General features: G+C 45.4%; 1 protein-coding gene across 15 annotated transcripts in view; it reads left to right on the forward strand.

The window, feature by feature from the left end:
- Positions 1-22593, forward strand: part of LOC308178889 (uncharacterized protein) — a 173142-nt gene that overhangs the window by 89408 nt on the left and 61141 nt on the right. For 3 of the 15 annotated variants that reach the window (XM_080558089.1, XM_080558091.1, XM_080558092.1), the window contains 2 exons: positions 13837-13902; positions 21881-21950. The exons of 7 other annotated variants lie outside the window; for them this stretch is intronic. In XM_080558089.1, coding sequence (XP_080414215.1) covers positions 13837-13902; positions 21881-21950 — 136 coding nt within the window. 5 more of the 15 variants (XM_080558090.1, XM_080558093.1, XR_013940016.1 and 2 more) reach the window with 4 other exon arrangements.

Genomic DNA, 22593 nt, shown 5'->3' on the forward strand with positions numbered 1-22593 from the left:
ATCAAGTTCCAATTTGCTGGATGCATGCTCTGGTTTTGATGAAAGTGTGCTGAATTTATACATCTGCTCTAAAATAGTAACTTACCAACTGGGTTTAGTATTTTAAAATGTCACTGCCATTGCTGTAACAGATGCTAGCAATACGTTGGCAGCCCGTTTTTTCCACTGAGGAGTCATTCATGGATGCTGCCTTTGTAGCAGGATCCGTCAGTTCTCCAACTCATGACTCAAAGGTAACGCCACTTCACTCTACTTGAAATGCTGAGGATTGTGTCCCAGGTGATTATAAATACTCAGTGCTATTCAACCCTGGAAGTGTACTCGGTTTGTTACTAGACAAGGATAGTAGAAGTTGTTCCCTCTTTGGAGGTATTACAAAATAGAAGGTGATAATAGAGGGAAAAAAAGTGAGGCGCTTAGAGCTAGGAATAATGCAGAATTGTTTTCTGAGAGGTTGTTGGAAATTCACTGGAAACCACCAAACTATAAAGCTGAATGAGGCCAGAGCACAGGGTGAGTTCACATCGACATGTAGTCCGCTCGGCATAAACTAAGAGGGATGAACTGAGTCAGCCTCCCTTCCACCTGCTCCTAAACCTTCGCTGGCCATGTAGACAAAAAGCACCACGCAGACTTGGCGTGCTGCCGGGCCACGTAAACAGGAAGCAGAGAGGAGGTGTCCTGGCAAGAGTCCTCCCCTCTGCTTTCTGTGGCCCTGGGAAAACCGAGCTCTACCACTTCGGGCAGGGTCAGCCCCTGCGTTGGGAACAGGGCTGCAGGAAGAAATGCAAAGGTCACCCGTGATGGGACAGCATGGCTGAAATCAGAAGCCTAAAGGAGTGCTTAGATTTAGGAAAACAGGAGAGGACAGTAGTCCTGGTGAATTGACAGAGGGTGTCCTCAGACAGATGAAGGAACAGGGTAACAGCAGCCGTTTTGGTCTATACAGACAGTTAGGCCTGAGCTTAAAGTTATCACAGCCCTTGTATCAGTCAGCACCGTTACACTGCAGAGCTCAGAGGTCAGCTTTTGATGGCGATAGAGCTCAGACCTGGAATATCCGCTGAGGTTAACCCAGCCTGATTCCCAGCTTGGCCTAAGCCTGTATTTAACCCTGGTGTATTTTGAAACTTATTTAGGAACACAGGTGTCAGTTCAGAACGTGGCAGCCCTACGATTCTGGTCTTTCCATGTTGCACTTGCTTTCTCTTAGTCCGTAAATAGAGACAGTCAAGGAAGTAAAAAGTAGTTATCCCAAGAGCAATTCCTGCTCAGGTGCCATTCTGCAGATAGGAAACTCACCGTGAATGTGAGAGACAAGCTACAAGGCATAGTAAACACGGCCAACTTTTTTTTAAATATCAGTATAAGCCAGGACTTACTTTATGACAGAATGGTCCAGCACGATGTTGTAGTATCTCTGTCCATGTAATACTAGCTCTGCTGAATGAATGGCAGAGAAAATTAATTTAACTACCAGAGATTAAGAAAATGTTATACTTTGCAGATATCAAACCTGTTGTTGTGATTATCTCCCCTGAAATCTGTAACAGGCTTATTCCAACAAAAAATGTTACAAGCAGTAAAATTTGTCATCAGTTGAGTTTTGCTAAGCGAATGACATTCTACTTGCAAAGTGTCTTTATGACAGTGTATCTGTGTTTACTAGACCTCGTACTAACACAGGAATGTGACAAAAACAAAACTTATAACTGGCATTTGTACTCCAGCAAATGTTTTAGCACAGTGTTGGTCTTAGAGCCAGGGCAGATATTGCCATCCACGTCTGAATGCTGGGGTGTGACAGAGATGCCCGATAGGCTGCAGCCCATGGGGAGCTGGGGTCCTTTACAACAGAACCAGGTTTTGTTTCCTGCAAGGCACACAGTGAGGGGAGGGGGAGAAAGCTGCAGGCACACATCAAGTGGTCTTGAAGCAGCTAGCCCTGCCAGAGGAAGATAAGGAGACATGAATTAGCTGCTCTGGAGCCAACTCCACTTCTTCTTGAATAACGTCAGCTTCGTGCTTAGTCAAAGCATGTCCTCGCTTTGAACGCCTTGTTTCCATTCCATGTCAATTCTCTAGTGCTAAACTAATTTGTGGAGGCTCTGCCAATGTCTCTGCCAGAGGAGCTTCCATCACTGTTATATTTATTTACTCAGAAACATCACAACAGTATATTTTCGCCCTCTCTTCCTTTCAAATTATTTTCAGCATCATTCCCCATCTATCCCAGAAGCTGCTTCCTGCTCAGTGATACATCTTAGCAAGAGGACAAGGAAAATCCAGCAGTAATGTCCTGGGCACGTGCTGCATGCTGAAGGTTAACAGAAGGCTGACTGGCTGGTAACCCTAACCAAGTTCCTCAAGTTCTGCCAGCCAGCAGGCTGCAATGCCACCAGCATGCCAAAGAAGCACAGACTCGTGTAGGTATCTGCAACCTGCCATATAATGTTTGCTCCAGTGAGGAACCTGCTCTGCTGGAGCCAGGGTGACTTGTCTGAGCTGTGAGCCGCAGTGACGGTGGCTCCTTCCTCTTACTGAGCTTCATGGGTCGCGAAAGGGAGTGGATGTGCTGCTGGGCTGCTCAGCATCAGTCCCTTCTTTGCTTCTTCCAAAATTCTTTTGAGGAATCTTGGAAGGACCATGGCTGCCCCATTGCTCGCTGAGCCATCTTAGGCTTTGAAAACTGGTAAGACAGATGACCCTGACTGCAGCTACATGACTGTTTATGTCTCATTTAAGATAAATTTCCATATCCTCCGGGGGCATGGGTTCAGTCCATGCTAATACCTAGCTCTTGTAATGATGTGCTCCCTCAAGACTACTCCATCATTCTTGGCATTCATTATTTGTACTCTAGTAGTGCCTGCAGGCCTCGTTCAGAATTGAGACCAGTAATGCTGGTGTGTGTACATGGTGGGAACCAAGCCCTGCTGCAACTTCTCTGCAGCCTGAAGAGTGATCCTCATTTACTCGCTGCTGAAAATACCGATCACTTTAAGATGGATCTAGAAAAGAATCTTTAAACCTATTTAGAGAACCAGGGCTGATTGCTGTTCTTGTTGTTTTTAGCAAGTAACTGCATCAAGAAACAGGGATATACCGTACGTGCTGGACTAATGTCATGCACGGTCTGTGGTCCCAGCACCACAAACTTAACTTGCAGCATCTGAACCTAGCAGCTCCACGTAGTTTCTTTAAAGCGTTTAGGTCAGGGGAATAACTACTGATTTGTAACTAAAATCTGTCCTTATGTTTGCCCGTTCTGCCTGCGCCTGCTCCTTCTCCTTGAAGCCTGGCCCGTCGTTGCGCCCCGACGGCTGGGTGGCTGCACGCAGAGCGTCCAGGGGCTGGGGAGGCTACCGGCGGGCAGAAGGCCAATCCCTCCCTCTCTCTGAGGGCCGGATGAGGAGCCTCCCTAGGATGATGCAGGCTGATCCTGTTCCCCAGAGCTAACCCTGATGCTTCCCTGACAGGCAAACGGGCCCTCCCAGGAGCTGAGCACAATGCCTTTCATGAGGACGCTCCCTCCCCAGGCAGAGTGCCTCCAGCAGGATAAAGCCCGGGACACTCCCTCTCTCCTGGAAGCTGAAGATACAACAAGAAAGCTGTTTCCTACCTTCAGGAACTCAGCCATTTGATCCTTTTTACCCTCTTTTCCTCACCTGCTTTTTTGTGATACTTACTGGGATCAGATTTAATGGCGCACTGTTCAGAACATACCAAGGATAAAGCCTTTCTGGTTTATTTTCTCCGTGGAATAAAGCTCAGGATTAGATTGATTAGAGGTTGTCTTCAGTTTCCTGTTAAATCTTTTTTAATTATACATCTTTTTTAATCAAGATCTCTTGGCTGCTGTTAAAAGGGAACGCAGGAGGTTTTGGCTTTGGAACCGAAGCTAATGACTTTCCAGTAGCTTCAGAACAACAAGGTGCCAGTGCCACCTCTTGTTAGTGAAATCCGATAGCAGCAAGCCAGTGACTAATAGTCCGGGACTAGCCTTTCTCTCTTTCACTGCTGTCACGTAAAGTCACTTCCGAGCTTAGCTTATAGGGCTCTTGTGGATGCTGGACAAAAAGTATTTAAGTCTGAGTGCATTTGCAACGTTGACAAATTTTGAAAGGCTCGGATCTGCTGTTTGTGATGGCAGACAGAAGCACAGGAGTGAGCTTGCTTCGCCATGAACAATGATACAGGTTGTCAGCAGGAGTCCTGAACTCCAGCCTTTCTGCTCAGAGAGCTGGTACAGAGCCCAAGCACCTCATCACCTGCTCCTCTCTTTAGGTGCACAGGTCTGTAGGAAAAAAAAAAAAAAAAAAAAAAAAAAAGCAAAAACAAAGCTCTTTTTACTTGCTTTTTTCAATTGGCAGGAAGTGCATGTATGCTAAGGAACAGGAGTATCACATTTGAATTACTGCTTATTTCTACTACAGTCGTGCCCAAAATCCCACAGTAAGTCTGGACTCTGTTGCTATGTACTGTGCAAAACATGTCAAGAGAAACTACAGCATAAATGAATGAAACAGAGAAACTGCGAAGAGAAACAAAACCCGAAGGAGGGGAAATAATTTCAATAGGATGTCAGAGTTGGTGATAGAGCTTGGTCAGGAAAAACCAAGTACTGAGCCCACATCTCCTCTCTAGTTAATCATACACTTACTTTACCATGCCCACTTCCTTTTTTGTGTTAAGAAAAATGCATGTATCCGAAGGTATGGCAAATTACAAATTTCGGTTACGATTTGTCCTTTGCCCAATGCCGAGGTCCATTCCACGGAGTTAGGAGGAGAGCTGCAGTATGCTGCCCCACCACGGAGCTGCTCAGCTCCTTCCTTCTGCCCTGCTGGGATCAGGCAGCTAGTCCCACCTGCACCTGGGGACAAACCCTGGGTGCCTATTCACACCTTGCCCTGCGTATGCACACACCACCCAAGAAAATGAAGGTGCACTTGTAGCAAGTGCAAAAATATCAGTGCTAGCTTAATCTAATCAGCATAAATACTAACAACCACAGAGGTGCAGCTGAGAGGTGTTTAACGTGCTAGTAACCAGAGTACAAACTTCGAAGGACTCTGGCTGCATCCTCTGGCTGTTAAACCCATGTTGCCACATTTTTGCTCCTGTTGTTACCTAGCTGTGTTAGACTAGCACAGGTAAACGAGCATATGCTGCAATTAGTCCTTTCCCCGTTTGTGATGCAGGGCACGTTTAAAGGCACAATACTTTACAGAAACCAGCTACACCTGCACTTAAGGCTTTAAAGAATGCTCTATTCAGATAGCCAGCGTGCTTTTGTATGGCAGATTGTTACCCTGTCTGATAGAACTGAATACCATGAACTTTTTTTTGATGTTATTCATTCGGTATTTCATGCCTTGCTACCAACCAGCCTGGCACGTGTATTGTGTTCTTCGCAGCGTTCATACAGATCTCATCTCCCTGAAGAGAGGTGAGTTGAGAGAGCAGAAGGGAGGGCTGGAGTTTACCTCGTGAGCAGTTGATTGATCCATGTAGTACCTTATACAAAAGACGACGTAGCTTGCCAAGCCGTCAGGCTAGGAGGGACAAATTCTAAGAATGTGATTTCCTGAAGGCAGCGGCAGTGAAGTTCCACTGTTACAGCCTGGAACAGGCGCTGGGGCAGCACCCTGCCAGAGGTGGCTGTGGATGGCACTGCCTCCAGCACAGTCAGAGCAGGAGCACACGCTTGTGCAACACCCCGGTAGTGTGGCCATAAGAGCAGAGAATTTCCTCCCCAGGTCAGCTCAGTCATGCTCTCTTCCTGCAATAGCTTCCTCTACTGGGAAAGTCCAGTCCTGTTAACGTTGACTTTCCCTTATCCAATGCACTTGTCAGCTCTCCTCTCGAAGTCTGGCAAGAGCCTGTTTTTCAGTAGACTTTCTCCAAGAAACCTGGATATATGAAGTAAAGTATTTTTATGTCTTTTTTTCCTCCTTTGTTTTTTTTTTTTTGTTGGTAAAATCAGTTATTGAAGTGTTTTAATGACAACGGTGACACAGGTGATCTGGTCTGTATTCTCAGCAGCCACCTGGTGTGTGGCCCCAGGTAGCTAGCTGAAGTTAACTTCATGGCTCCGCTCCCATCTTTCCCTTTATGTTTTTGCTGTAGGATCAGGAGCTCAGTATTTGCCTGGTACTTAGGGCACTGAGCCCCTCTGACGGGGGCTTCTATATGCTGTATGCTACCAGCATATTGAAGAAAATACCTGTTCCAGCACACTTTTGATATGGGTGCAGATGTTAATACAAGCTTTTATGCTACAAACTGGCAACAGCTTCTCTAGTTTTATCAATGGATGTAATTACACTGAAATTAATTAGTCCCACCTTCAGGGTTAAGCATACACTCACTGCTCTTTTAGAATCAATAATATGTATTAGTACGTTTTTCTAACTAATAATTAAGACCTTGATTTTTCAAAATTTGACCTAATTTTGACAGCAATCTCCTTGGCATAAATGTATTAACATTTAGCTAAAGTGCCAGCTTTTGCCAAATCAGGGCACCAGACCATGCATGCTTGGGAGCAAGGTCCTGCCTGTATTTAGCTGTTTCATTCATGATACCAGGAGCCCTCATCCTTGACTAGGACTAGAGATGCTGCTGTAATACAAATAATTATTAAAAAGGAAGCTGCTCTGTAGTTCAGTGAAGAATTTTTTTGCCGTTGGCCTGAAAGCCTGCGTCTCAATTCTCCTGCCAAGCCTTGGAGCTCACACCCCATGGACAGACGCAAATGGGTTTTTCCCATCAGTTTCATCAGAATAAAACTGTTCTGTGGTTTCTTGTTATAAACTCTTTACAGAAGCTAATTACTGCTGGCACAGAGTTAACCACCAGTTGTATAAGTGAAATTCTGCTCAGCTTTGTATCCTGTGCTGCATTCACAATACGTAAGAAGAATGTGCTGCCCAGCTGTGTGTGCTGTCCTGCAGATGCTCTAATGCAAGATCGATCCATCTGCCCATCAGGTAGAAGTTAAAACTCCTCTTTTACTTTTTAAATGAACAAGGAGGAAATCCCAGTGTTCTTGTCAACATTTCCCCTCTAAACACACTAGATTCTAATGTTCAAGGCTACAAGCAGACTGCAGCACAGCCTGCAAACGCGTTGACATGTTTACCTGAGTATTTCATGCACTTTGTTTCAGTGACATACATGTAGTATGGAAAACTCTGTATAAAGATCCACTTTGGGGCTATTTTACCATCTAAGCGCTGAGCAGGTGTTTTTATATCATTTTGAATAGTTGCTTTAGCTGTGCAAATGAAGGAAAAAAATCTGTCCCATGGAGACCAATGAAATTTGCGAGGTTTGCACTTTATTTATGGAAAATTAATTCAGCAGGGTCAAGGGAGCATCAGTTTACAGGATGCCCTAGCTCCCACTGATGAGTAATCTGCTAATTAATAGCCTTGGAAATCCTGCCAGAATCCTGCCAGGGTGATTGCAACACACCAACAGACCTAGCTCAACTCATCAAGAGACGTTCACATAAGCAACTGGAGCTGCTGGGCAGAACAAGATGACTTCTCACTATTTCTTCCGGTCTTTTTTCAGGCAAAAAGATGTTAGGTCTTGTATCTGTCCTCAAACACACATCTTGCTTTTCATATTCTTGGCAGCATTAGTCTCAGTTGCTGAAAGTGAGACCTAGCTTCTGTTTTAGCAAGGTCTCAGTGTTTTCAAAAGCAGTAATAAAATGCAAATAATCTGACAGCTTCTTCTTTGACCAACAGGAATTTAACAAATATCTCTCTGCAATCTATCTTTACATCTAAGAAGCCTTTACACTGAAGATGAGGTAAAATAGCTACCTTTTTTTTTGGAGATAAGGGGTTTATACATTAGGGTCTTGCTTGTTTTGTTGTTCTGTGATTGTAAAGTAAAGGCTATACAAATTCAAACCGAATCTGTCAGTGAGGCATACGAACTTGAAGGATTAGTTTTATCAGATTCCAAGTTACATTGCCAACTGCTGTCTCTTCAGAGTCTTGAATACTGGGAAAATCTGTTCTAAATCTAAAACAATAATTCAAAAACCCACAAAATCCGCAGACCCCTGTGCAGTATCCTTATTAGCCGACTGATCCTGCCTCTTTGTAGACCTTAAGCTCTCTGTGTTTAGAGCTGTGTTATTTGGTGAAGCAAAGTGATAGCTGTTAGGGTAACCCATGTCTCAGATGTGTGAGAGGCCAGTGCAAGAGGTCAGAATCCCAGTCCGTATCAGATACAACATCTATATTGATTTCAATGGAGTGAATCTGATTTCTGTCAGCCAAGGATTTGGCCCACAATAGGCACAGTGTGTTCTGTTCTTCTGTCTGTTTGGGGTTAGGAAGATGAAGGTGTCTCATATCCAAAAAAACACATGCCAAAGAAAAATAACAAGCAGCTGCTTTGAGATGTGTCTGGCTCGTAGGGGTACTTCATATTCACTCCTGTTGGTAAGACTTATTTTATTCTGCTGGGGCTTTGGCTTCTATACAATGCACTATTCCCAAGATTGCTAATGAAAACCATTATAAGACTCTAAATTCTTAAGTTTGGGAAGACGTTCATGATGAATAAGCGCGAGGAACCAAAAGCTGTGTGCTTTTTAATGCTTCCCTTTTCTAACTAGAGCTGCTGGCAGCCAAGGGGCTATTATATAGCTGCGATTACTACTCTCAGTCTTGCGAAGAGGTGCCTTCAGTGTTTCCGCTTCCGTAGCCCCCTGAGAGTAGAGATGTACTTGCCCTTTCCTCAGAGCCCACTGAGGATGCTGGCCCACAGAATGAGCCCCGTTCCGGTGTGCTGTCACATCTGTTCGGAATTCACCCCTTTTTTTTTTGTTTGTTTTGAAAGCTGTTTTCTTGCCAGACCTAGCTTCCTTTAAAAAAAAAAAAAAATTGGGGAAGATTTCATGTGGGGAGTGCACATAAATTGGTATGGATTATCTGTTGTCAAGGTCTTTGCAGGAGAGGGTTAGCCACTTGATGCCAGGGCTGATAGCACTCATTTTCCTCCGTGTGTGTACACACGGAAATGGGCTGTTCGATTTCTTGTTTACTGTTGCTGTCTCAGAGGAGCTAACTCGTCCTTCAAATCATTATGCTAGTCAGTGGGGCACTTGGTTCATGTGTCTCCAGAGGAAGAATTAAATGCTTGTGTTCTCAGTGGGTGTGTGCCTCATGCACCTAATCTTCCCCTGAGTGCCAGTGCATTTCTGTGAAATGTTGCACTGGAAAAACTTGTAAAAATAGTTTTCCTCTAAATGTAATGTGGAAACATACGTTGTCAGAATGGGTTTTTCTTTTTCTTTCACTAAGACACAAAGTTAAAATAAAGTCACCACAAGAGAGCATACTCTGCACCATCTCTGTGGGAATCTGTTACACTGAGCAAAAAATGGCATTCTTGATGTGGGGACAGCTGAGCCATTAAAGCTGGAAAACTGAAGCAAATGAAACAGACAGCCACAGCAGAACTTCATGGAGTCTGTTCCTTCCATCCTCTCTCTAAACATACTTCTCTCTAGCTTCTCAGTGCTGTTTCCGAGGGCTCGCTTTCTTGATATTAAAAAGGTAAGGAAATTAAAAAAGGTCAAATGGGAAACAGAAAATCTGAAAAGAGCAGCAGAGAGTTCCAAGAGATTCCAGTTAGGACTTTGGAGATTTTGTTTCCTCTTCCAAACCTTCCCAAGAAAGTTCATGCTGCTGCTTTCTGAAGTGTAAATGTTTGTCTTCATACTTCCCCCCTCTCTTAATGAAATTCATTTGACAAATGAGAAGTATGATTTTGGTGGGACGAGGAGTGGAATACAGGTTCGCAAATTAATCCTTCATCTGGGAAATATGTTTGGCATTTTGAATGTCACATAGATCATAGGCAACATCCACTTTGACCTCCAGTGTTTTTGTCACGTAGGAAAGTCCTGAAACTTCCTAGTCTAGTACCACTAGATCAGGAAGATCTGTATCTGTACATAGCACTTTTATGGACTAACAACATACTGCAAGTTGAAGCACTTTTGGAAAGTTTTAATCTCCCTTCAGGACCACAAAGAATGTCAGCTGTTTACTGTTCCTTAATAACCTAATAGCACATCAGTGATAAGAAACAGACTACCGAGCCTATGCTCAGTAGGGTTTTTGTGGATAAAATTACCTATCTCATAGTTGTCTGATACTCTGCGTCTTGAGCTGAATGTCCAAAAATGGAAATGAACACAAATGGCTAGGCACTTTTGGCAAAAAATGGCATCATTTTATTGTTTGCTTGTTAATTTCGAGTGAGCTCAGGAAGGCAGGCAGATAAGAGGAGGGATACATCCTGTGACAGGGCTGAACCTCTGAAAACCTCAAGCTAGTTCTTCTGAGTCCAGTTTGCGTTCACTAGAACCTAGTCGACCACTTCTCTCATCAGTGGACAGGTCAAAGCCCCTTTGATAAACTGAAGCTTTCATTTTTATCATCGAAGTGCTATCTTTTCCTTGCTTCTGTCACCTTCAGGAAAGCTGTTACCCAATTCTGGGTGCCATTTGAGGAAGCAATGATTAAGTAATAAGCAGCAACAGGCTTTGTATGACGCTGCACCGAGAAACTTCATCTCTGATTAACAGCAGGTTCCGTAAATGTTACCCGTAGCGGAGGGACCACTGGATGCTTCCCTGTCCGAAGTTCCTTTCTGGACGCTTTCCCCATTCACTCAGTGTTCGTTCTTCTGCAACAGCAAGGAAATGAAGAAGAGGAAGGAAAGGAGGCAGTGAGCAAACAGCTAATGAGGAAGGGGGCAGATTAAGGTACCAGAGGTACCCTTAGAGCTTATGCAACTGGCCTGTGCTCAGCAATCAGTGTCCAAACAAGGCGTAAAAGCAACTTTCCTGTTAGACAACAGCCGTGAGAAGGAAAGCAGAAGTGCAGCCCTTTTGGTTACAGGAAATCAGCGCGGACCAACCACCGCCCTGTCCGTGCGGCACAGGCCCTGCCCTTTCCCCTCACCTCCCATATCCCATGTCTTCATCAGTCAGAGAGCAGTCCGGGGTGTTGTTCAGCATCAGCTAATGACGGGTATCTTTGTCCCAGGTGAAGCAATCCCAAGACCCATTCCTCTTGTGTGACTTACCAGAGGCCTGAGGGCAATTCCAGAGACCAGTTTTTCAGCTTATTCAGACTGTTATTTTTGTTATGTGAGAGTCTAATAAGGCAGTAACTTCACTTCAGACAAAAAGATAGGAAGGGGCAGACTCCCTTCTGCACACAGACGTTGGCCAAGTGTAGTAGAAAAGTCCTGCATACCTAGGGGAGCTGGCGGCCACACAGCACGTCTGATAGCCAGCTGCCCACTGTCAGTGAGCGCCTTATCCCCGATCAGGAGGAATCTCTTACGTACGAGAAAACACGTCACCTGATTGCCTTGCAAACTGCATTTGGACCTGAGGATCTTCTCGCATATTAATCACCTCCTCATATGGACCCCAAGCAAGAAAAACCTTTCCTCAAGCTGTATATTCTTGGTTTGTGGTAAATGCTGCGGCCATTTTTTTGAATGACTAATCAGATATTGCATTTTTGCCTGAAATTACATTATTTCTATACACTCTTATTTTGGCCAACTGTTTGAGCTTTCTAAGTGCCATGAATATCAGATCCAAACTAAACATATTTTTTTTCCATTGTATGTGTCACCGGGAAGGTTCAAATGGAGCTGGGAGCAGACCTGGAGAACCACTGTCAAGACAAATGATGTCAAAGCTTCTTGTGTTCTCATTGGCTTCTTAGATGCTTTCTTTATTTAATTCCGTTGAATACAGTAATTCTTTGAAATTTTTGCTGTATTTAATTGCCAGTGACATAGCTGGTGTTTTAGTTTCTGGGCCTGAAGAACAATCCCAGTTTTTTACAGAGAATGGGGTATTATGTTTTGCTCGAGCTCCCTGCTCTGTATGAGGGAATCTGTTGAAGGGCTGTGGTTTGAAATAAACTCATTTTCAGCTTAGAGTTTCAAAAAATATATATTATTATTCTTGCATGCTGCTAGAACACAAGCTGTCCTTATCTCCCAGTAAAGTCCATAGGGCTAAGCTTCATATTGGGAGCACTCAGCATCTTACAGAGTTAAATTATCGTATATGATTGTATGCTGAGACTGGAAAATAGCCCCCAATACACCTAGGCATGCGTTTAAATTATTTGTATGTATTATAATGGTGTTTAAGAGTCCCAGCTGTTCAACAGCACTCTGTAGTGGTGTAAGCGTGTTGGTTCTAGAAGCGTGTGCTTTGTTTTTGCACTGGAGAGATAAATGGGGTTTCTTGAATGTGTCAACCCCAACACTGCCATTCAACTGAGTCAAAGGTACCAGCGGAGTGGGTGGATTTTTACAGAAGGCCTGGCTAATTTTTAGACCATTAGTAACATGTAGTTGAGGAAGATAAGATAATGAACAGCATGATCCAGTCTCATGCTGCAGAGTGCAGAGAGTTCAGCTGCTAGAGTTAAGAAAGAATTATTTTCCTCATCTAACCATTGCACAATAGCAGAGGTGCTTGAGTGAGGGGATGTCTGAGCTGCGGGGTGTGGGTTTACAGGAGGAGGCAGGGGATTGGTCTTGTGGTTTATGGCCAACCGGTATCGAAAAGACATTTTTCTTACATTTCAGAAGTAGGAGCTATATACCTGGTTCTGGGATGGCAGCCTTGCCCTTCAGTTCCTGAGCAGCCTACAAAGGGCACTAGGAAGGAAGCTGGGACCTGGGAACTGGAGTATTGGTGGGAGTCTGTTCCCACCTCTGTGCTGAGCATGGGCTAACAACGTTGTGCATGATGACTTTGTGGTTATGAAACACCTTTAATGTTTGTGAGCACTTCAGATGAGAAGGACAAAAGATTATCATAAAGAAAGTGATTGTTTAATATTTGGATGCGCGAGTAGCAACTGCAGGGCTTAACATAAGGGAGTGTTTCCTCAGTGTGGTTTATGTGGATCAGTGTCATCCCTTGAAGTAAGTGATCTTCTAATTTCAGACTTACCAAGCATAACATCAAGAGTTACTGGGCTTTTATATAATTGTGAAGCTGTTATGGACTCACAGAAAGTACAGAAATGCCCTTTGTTTTCTGTACAAACCTCACTAATTCTCTTTGTAGTGTGTGTGAGTATGATTGGAGGCAGGAATTGTCATGCAGAATTTGAGAGAGGTTTTCCCTGGGAAGAAAAATGGTGTTCTCTACTTCAGCTCTAATTTCACCGGGTACATAAAAAAAATGTTGGGTGCTAATTTAATTTCTGTACACAACATTATGCAGACCTTAGAATTCCTTACTGATTTTGCATACACTGAATACATTAGCTAATATTCATATTTACAAGGAGTATATACATAAGTATTTAGACACCTATATACTGTTATAGCACAACTTTTCTTGAAGTTAGATTATAGCATAGTGCAGGTAATTAAACTGTGATCTCTATACAAATTAAAAGGGCTGGCACATCCTTTTAATATGGAAGTACAATTACAGTAGTTTTATGTGCATACCGGCTGCATAAAAGCACACCTACAGTTCTGAGAACCCGGGCCTGTGTTTTGTACGTGCTAGTGCTGTTTGCACATGCAAATATGAGGCTTACTCACATAGGGAGGCTGCCTTTGAAGCCCTACCGCTGCAGAATTGCTATGTAAATATGCCTACACTCTAAGAGACAGTAGATTTTCAAATGGTTTGGGAAACACTACGTAAAAATGAAGCCTCTTCTTCCCATTTCCTGTTAGCACTGCCAGATCCGAACAATACACAGCTGAACAGATGCGTTTCCTTTTTCTCCCCAGATTGTGCTGGAGTTTCGCTGGAATGCCGCAGCGCTCCGAGCAATGGCAGTTACAGACTGTCACCAGGCAAGCTGCTTGTTCAATTTATTTCTGACTTGTTTACTATTCATTATAATTTAAACATTGTGCAGACTCGAGGTAAACCGACTGTATGAACAGCTGAGTCCCCGTACTCCTGTGCACATCTGAGACTCAGTAGATGAGAAGTGTGCAAATAATCCATTCATGTTGCGTCTGAGCAGATTTTGGCTTACCTCATCCTGCTTTGCTTGTGATAATGTGGATGCTTGCAAGCACAACCGCAGTATTTTTATTTTTTATATTGTGATCAGGCTGCAAGCCAGAACTGATGTCAGGGACCAGTGTAATGAGAGCAGCAGGTTTCTGTAAAAGGGGCTGAGTGAGTAACGGCACGCAGGCGGCATCGGCAGGGACACCGCAAGTATTAAGACACTGTTTTGTTTTTGAAAGTCTGGACTCAGAATCAGCTGGGAAAGCCACGCAATTCCAAGTGCCTGCTTACAATGTAGGTCAGCTGAATGCAAAAGCGAAAGCGCATGTACCAGCAGCGTCTGCAGGGGGAAGGGATGTCAGCCTGCAAGCGCAGAAAGCCCCACGCCGCCTGTGTCACCCGCGTGTCCCGGGGGGCGACAACGCGGGCTGCCCTGCCACGGGCCGGGGCCCCTCGGTCCCTCGCTCCCGCACCCGGCCGGGCCCTCCCGGGCGCGGCTGGAGCTCCCAGCAGCACGGATGGCGGTGGCACACGTCCGGCTCGCCCCCCACCGTCACGCGTCCCGGCTTCCAAGAAGCCGAGAGCGGGCTCGGGCCGGGGAAATCCCCGGCGGCCGCCCGGGCTGCGCCGCCCCGGGGCCGGGCGGAGCGGGGCGGGCGGCGGGGGCTGAGGGGACGGCCGAGGGGACGGCTCAGGGCAGGGCTGAGGGGACGGCTCAGGGCTGGGCTGAGGGGATGGCTGAGGGGATGGCTGAGGGGATGGCTCATGGGATGGCTCATGGGATGGCTGAGGGCAGGGCTGAGGGGAACGCTGAGGGGAACGCTGAGGGGACGGCTGAGAGGCGGGCCGCCGCCGAGCGCTTCGGAGGTCGTCGTCGGGCCCCTCCGGGTCGAGGCTCGCCGTGAAGGTGCTTCGGGAAGCGGGTGTTTTCCTTCCCCGTGGCTGAATAAAAGCGCTGTGCCCGCACAGAGTCATTCACGTGCATGAAACCTGTGCATTTTAAGCGGATCGCCGTTCCGCGGCGGTGTGGATGCTGTTCCGGGATGCAAGCGGTGTAATGCAAATTAATTGAACTCCCAAAGTGGATTCCAAATTAGCATCCACACAGGAAATTAATTAGGAGGAGCTTTTGCCTTTACAAAAAAAAAAAAAAAAAAGTCTTGAGCACCACACTGCTTTGGGCGTTGCAAATGCTGCAGCAGGATGGGGCTGAGGTGTTTAAAAAGTACCCTAACCCAGCTGTCACTGTCTTCAGAAAGTCCCAACACACCGAGCGCTTTCTGTAGACTAAACCTGAAAAGTAGGTCACCATATTCTAAACTTCTAAACAGTATAATGTATTATTAACAATTCCTAAGGGGGTATTAAATATAATTATTTCTAAGGATACAGCAAATTGAATATGTTACTGTGGGGCAAGGTAAGGTGTGAACTTGCTGCATATCATCCATGCTGCGGTTTGCCCTGTGTGCTTACTTTTACCCTGTGGTAAACATAAAGCTACCCCCGCATGAAAGAGGAAGTCTCTCTCCAACCTGAGACATCTCAGTGAGCACCCTAGTAGAAGAGTAATATTTTTATTTCTCCTTAATGGCGTGAGGATGTTTCTAATGCTCACACATACACCTAATGTGCAAGTTATGTCAAATTCTGGCTATGGTAGTATCCCGTGGCATAGTGTTCCTCCAGTTAACCAAAAAGAGCTGCCAAGGCAGGTGATGAATGAAGAGCTCGAACTTCAGTGCCGAGGGAGGCCAGTCTGTGAGTAATGGTCTGTCACTGCCCTCAGATCATGAGCTGTTTGCGTAACTCTGGCTCAGGACAAACCCAAGCCGAAGATGACGGATGATGCCATACAAGCTTTCCCTCCTGCTCCAGTTGGCTCATTCCAGTCTGATCTAGATCAGCTGGCCCCAAAGTCATTAGCACTCTACAGCCATTTATTGGCAAGGGTGACAGAGTTTGTGGCCTCCCTCCCACTGTTCTGCAGGATGACAAAATGGAAGGTAAACACGTAGAGGAGTTATCTCCTGCTCATGGCCTACTCCGAAGCTTCAGCAGCAGTGAGGAAAAGAGATGAGACCGTGGCAGGTAGCCTAGGCTAGTGTTGCTCCTCCGCAGCAGCCACCGCCCAGCTGATGTCCCTGGTGTGCATGGCTGCTGTATGCACGAACCAAACAGTATCATTCTATCCTCAGGATTCAGCCACTTCCTAAATCTGTGGTTTGGTCAGCAGAATAATATTTAGTGTTTGATGGCCTCAGAAAGTGACTAAAATTAGAAATGAGGCTGAATGTGATTTCCAACTTTTTTGGACCAACTTTCATGGCTGGCATTTCCTCCTTGTCCCTCCTCCTTCCCTCGCAAGTTAGCTGCGTCTTACTCATGTTGGGGGCTCAAAGGAAAGCCAGTGGTGTCATTGAACACTGACTGACTTCTTATGAGTATGTAGGAAGAATATATATATAGGATTGAAGTGCAGTTGGACATACAGGACTAGTCAGAAGCTAGCTAGCTCATGCTGTGCCTGCCCGTAATAGCAGGAGCCTGACTTGGTAACACAGGAGTACTTTCCAGTCCGGTGTTCTTTGTGCTCAAATCCATTCTGCTGGGCATAGCACTAGCAGCTTTGACAAACACACTTTGCTGTTTCCCCCATCCTTCTTATATATCTGAAGCAACTAGAGGCAGTAGCATGCCTGCTTCTATTAAGTGGGTTTAGAAACTCCTCCAGGTAAGCTGTTTTCTTCATCCTTAAGAGAATTCTTCCTGCTCCTGCTCTAAGCAGAACCCTTTCCCTTGACAGATGGCAGCACGCTGCAGTACATCTCCTCTCCTCTTCCCTTCCCTATCCCTTTCCTTGGGTTTGAGATTAAAACCAGTATGGACACTGAAGTCGCAAAGACTTTTTCGTCAGTAATCCCCCCTCACTGTTGCCTGGCATTCTCTGTATGCCTTCCCAAACAACCAGATGGGAGAATCATGGTCATGGGGGAAGTGGCTGAGCCGCACAGAGGGATTTGATAATGTAGCCACCCCTTTACCCCGTGGTCAGGCTTGGGCTACTCCTCTCCTCTATATTTTCACTAGAGAAAAATAAAAGGAAACCGTTAGGTCAGCAACTCAGAAAAATCAGGGAAGGAAAAGGCTTCTCAGCAAAGGCAGGCGCCTCCAGCAAATGAAAAGGAGAAGGAAGAACTGTACACAGCCTGTGACTTGGTGAATGCTGCCACACATGATCTGGGCTTCTTGGCTGAAACCACGTTACAGTGGGTGGGGAAAGTTCAGAGTGGGGAAGGCACCCTGCTGTTTGTCCACACTCTGCCGTTGGTAAGGGTCTGCTGAATAATCTTTTCCTCATACTCATATCCGATCCTTTGGGCACAGCACTGATTTTTAGGACAGCTATGGCCTCCCTCTTTTTTCCTCTTTCCCCTTCATTCATACATCTAAAAGCAGAGATGTGGCAACACTGATTTGAGTGTAATCTGCTGCTAATACTAAGGTCAAGGACCTGTTACAGTTCTCTTGGCATCTCCTATGGCATTATTGCCCTTCAGGAATTTGGGCAAAATCACAATGACACTCGTTTGAGGAACCTGCTCCTTCCTCCAAGGACACTTGGTGTTCTTGGAACTGAAGACTGTCTCGTCGCTGCTCTGCAGTGAGTCCTTCTCCAAAGTGCCTAACTTCAACACTGAACGATACCTGAGGGGAGATATTTCCGTCTCCATCCTTGTCCTAGGAGGGTTTCATTGTCCATCTGAATTTAATCCCTCCATTCTTCCCTTGGCTCTCCACCATCCCTTTTGTGTTGAAGGTCCCAGTAAATCCAGGACTGCAGTTCTGCTCACTTTTGTTTAGTTGGATGTTTCTGATGGGCCCTCTCAGATCCTTTTGAGAATTTCAGTCAGACTGTCCAAATCTCTGAAACTTGAGCTCATGTCAGGACCCAGAAGGAAGCACGTTTCTCATGGATGGGGACTTTGCTGAAAGAATGTAACCCATCTCTTACCTCAGTGACTTCATATTTGTGGGAAAACAGCAAAACAGCAAGCAGCAGCAAAAAAACTAAATAAATTTTGCCCACATCTGCCATGCTGTTAGTGTTTTGTGTGAAAGGATAGCTGAGCAGGGGGGCTGACTTTTCCTTGTTCCTTTTTCTTTCCTTTTTTTTTTTTCTCGTTTAACTTCAAAATATGTTGTTGTCATTTTCACGAGGCATGACCCAGCCTGAGGCCTTTTTCACTTCTTTGTTTGTTCTGAAGTGGGGCCATGGTTTCCCCCCTTTCAGGCAGTCTTGGCTTCAGGCACCTCAGCAGAGTGGGGAGTTGCTGGCCCAATTTATCTGTGCAGCTTCTTCTTCCCAGCCAGTTCTGCTTCTGGGGCACCAGTACAAGTCTCCCCCTTCTCCTCCCTGCTGCCTTATCAGAAACCCAGCCTAAGACCCATACGGGCCAGTTGCCAACACATAACTCTGCTCAAACATGGAAACTCTTGATACTGCCTTTTAAACTTGTTTTTCAGGTAGTTCCTACCCTTTGAACACTGATATTTTTCAGGCTGTCATTCAAATAGTTCATCAGGTCTCGACTCCAGGCTCAGAGCTTAACAAATTAATGTGCCTGATTTTTGTGGGCTAGGGTAAAACAGAACAAGACTTTACGAAGTACCTAAGGCATTCTGTCCTAGTGAATTCCCCTAGGAACTCCTACCTGTGTACAAAACCTCGCTTCCAGAGTTTGGGCACAAAAGCATTATACTTTCCCCATGAGCATTTAAGCTTGGGTCTCCATGTGACAAGAGCTGTGAGTTGCAAAAGCATGTTGGCACATGTGTCCTAAGTTGGGCCAGGTTTATCTATTAATGCCAACAGATAGTTTTTGCAAAGGATATAAAATCGTATGTTTTCCAGTTTGAAATCAACTTGTAGGAAGTTGGAAAAGTGTTTCATGTGAAAGATGCTATCTGCCCGTGATGAGAGGAATCACGTCAGCCCTTAGAGTGCCGTGCGACACACCGCGATTGGCATGTGCCTTTCTGCAAAGAATGAAATGAAGCCCTGCTCCGGGAAATTAGCAGGCTTGTCCTTGCCAGCCTCCATCTTCAGCCTTGTATCCACAGTTCTGTGGCGGCTTGAATGCTTGCTGGATCTTGAGCTGGTGGAGCACATCCCTTCATGAAATTGTTGCAGAATGGCAATTCCTTGGTTCATCCCAGACAGGGAGGTGAGAGCACGGAGGCATGAATCACTGCTGTTGTGATCTTATGCCCAGTGATAATGCTAGTTTCAGTTCTGCTTGTAGAAACCTTGAAGTGTCTACCCGGTAGTTCTTTGGTTTCCTCGCAGAAAAAATGATATTGCTTGTTTGTTCGCAAGTGATCACTTTGCGAATAATGCACAGTAGAAAGAAAAGGTGGTGTCCCGTTGCTTGGAAAATTGAGTCTTTCAGTGAAGTGAAAAATAATCCCACAGAAATGTCCACGTATGTGGAAGACTTCTGAACAACCAGATAAAGCAAAGCAGTGAGACCCTGGAACTCTCTTGTGATCAAAGAGAATAAACTCCATCATTTAAACTGCTTTTGTAATTGTAGTACTTTATCAACAAACAGATATTGCTGGAAGGGCTGGCTGACTGGCTTGGGCAGATGTGTAACATCTGTGCACATTTGGCCTCTGGAGAGTGTCCTAGTGATCGTTCATTCCAAAAATTTTATTGGTTTTCTAGCTTTTCTCTTGAAAAGCTTTTCTCCGGCTAAAGGAAGAATGCTTTTTCCAAGGTCATTTTTGGTGAGGCTGTTTTCTGGTTCGCATCCAGCAGACCAGGGGAGGCGGACCACAACAGCAGAATCAGAGCTCAGTTTTCCATACTAAAGCAGCCCCCCAAAGCCCTATCAAGGGCATGCCATTGATGACAGCCCACCCTGGGCACATAGTTGTGGGCACTGCTGGATAACATGCAGTGCAGAGGGGACAGAACTCCCGACCTACTGTTTCACTGTAATCTTTTCTAGCGTGTAAAGAAGTCAGGAGTCTTGGTCCCAAAATGAATACTGCTCAGAGATGAGCACTGTGATACATTTTGAGCGGCACCGGGGAAGGTTAGGCTTCTATCCCAGCGTGAACAGCTGGCTACTACAAGTGTACGGGATCAGAATGAGAAGGCAACAGCATCAGTGCATCCCCATCCCCATCAGAGCTGCACGTAGAAAAGGGCAGCAGACCTTGCTAGGCATATCTGGCAACGCAGGGGACATGAAGGTGATGTCTCCCCACTGTCACAACACCGATGTGTGGCTGTGTGACACGGTCCCTTTAGGACAGGATTTATGTTAAGACAATTTCTCAGCTCTGCTCAGAAACGTGGAGCCAGCTTCTGCAGATGGGAGGGTATTTCACTTTTGTTACTATTTGAGGATCCATGGTATCCACGAGGCACCCTGCGTAAATGGCTATGCCTGCTTTCCCTCTGAGTGTAGATTTTTCCCTTGTGTAAGCAGAAGAGGTCAGATACCAGCTTCTGTAAGAAAACCCTGCCTTATCTTTCTTCTTGGCTACACTGTGATCCCAGTATATTGACTTTCAGAACCAAATGCATGGTTACATTTTTGCCAGAGTTTCACCAGTGCAGACCAACTGTTTAAAACATGCATTTGTCCAGGTACCTGCAGGGGAGGAGAAGGGACAGTGCAAAAACCAAAGGCTTTTCTGTTCACGTTGTTCATGCTTTGTGGTTTCTAATTTCCTTCCATGTGCTAAGACAATGGGAGGGTCCCTCTGGAGAAGCGTCTTACTCGTCTGCCATCAGCATCTAGGTTTGGGTGGGTGTCTTGCTTGCAGCCCCAAAGGGACACTGCCTGTGACCGGCCACTTCCCAGCTACAGAATTCAGGGAGTCCTGAACTTTGTACAGGGGAGGGAAAACTTATTCTCCAGCATCTTCTTCCCTGACAGACTCTGATTTCCCTCTCCCAACCAGCTGTAGGCTGAGCGATCTTTTGTGAAATACAGACTTCATGTGTAGCTTGGTTATTCGCTGTTCAAAATGACAATTTTTCTGAATGTTCCTCTATGACCTGGGGTGGGGAGAAAATAGCAACATACAGGCCAGCTTAACGAATGATTTAATATGAGTAACGGTGTTTTAAACTTACATACTTGATTTATACTTCATCCAAACAGAGGTAAGTTCTTTATAAAAGGTGGTTTCATGGAAGGAGAAACTAAGGCACAGTTCTGCTGGATTATTTGTCCAGTGTCATTTGCTTCTGGGAATAGGAACCAGAGTTCAATCTCACATGAGAATTGGTAGATAACATTTACCCAAAGGAAATATATTCCTTTCTGGAATACTACTAAATTTTGAGATCTTAGGAAGAGGTAAAAGGATTTTTTAGGTTGGGCAAGAAAGTTCCTTCTAGCTCCTTCTTTTCATCCCTCTCCAGTTTGTAAAGTCTAGTTTAAGTGCAGCAAGAATATTAACTGGAACCTAACTCTGTCTTCCTTTTCCACCTTTCTTCTTCTTCAAAATCCCTAGGTTTGGTCTTACTTGCATGAACCAACGCTGTGCGCTTGAAGCATTTATCAGCTGCCCCAGCCTTCTTGGTTCTTGATAGCTTTATTCTCAGCATGCTGATTTCTTGTAACTCGTCTCCCTGCACTTTCATTTGCAGTACGTGGCTCAAGCGCGGGGCCTTGTGGGAGCGGGCAGCCTGCGATCCCGGGAAGGGGGTGTAAGCTCAGCACCTCCTGAACAGCCCCCGCCTCCTTGCTGTGTCAGCCCATAAACTCTGTGGTTTCTTTGTTTCAGCCTGGCGAAATTCCACCACCCTGAAATCAGCTCAGCCCTGCAAGCTGGCAGATGACATGGATGGTCTAAGGTTGGCCTTAGCTTTTGCTTATTTATTTTGTTTGCTGATGGGTGAGCACTTTGTCCTCTTTGAAAAACTGACCAATTCAAAATCCAGCCACTCTCCAGTACCTGATTGCACCACAGGTCCTGGAAAGACCACTGACATTAACACGCATCTTGAAGGAATGTTTCCAGATGTAATTTTGAGCTGGACTGGTGTTTTACCACCTCTTGCAATTCAGGAGTGCGTACCAGTAAATATGACTCCAGAGACATCCTGACTGCGTCACCATGTTTGCACAGTACATAGCTTTCACAGTGCGTTTCTAGACGTGCTCGTCACCACTACTGCACTACAACTGTTAAATAATAATTGCAATCATAACTGCACCATCGAGTAAGCTACAGCTTGTAGTGGTTTGGACAGTCTGATTTTGGTTTTTGGATGTTTTGGTGTTTTTTTTCTAAATTAAAATGGTTCTTCACCTTTCTATATGTAATATCCCTCCCCTTTAGCTGTCTTCCAGCCAAGACCTCTTCCCACTGTAGGCGAAGCCGACCAGCTGCTGGGATGACCGCGCGCTGCTCTTGCTACGGAGAGTATACCCGTCTCTCCCTCTGAAAGCAAGACTTTTATCATACAAATGTATGGCACAAGATCCCATTTTAAA

This window comes from Anser brachyrhynchus (genome assembly GCF_964034855.1).
Source record: "Anser brachyrhynchus genome assembly, chromosome: 16".
NCBI classification, from domain to species: Eukaryota; Metazoa; Chordata; class Aves; order Anseriformes; family Anatidae; genus Anser; species Anser brachyrhynchus.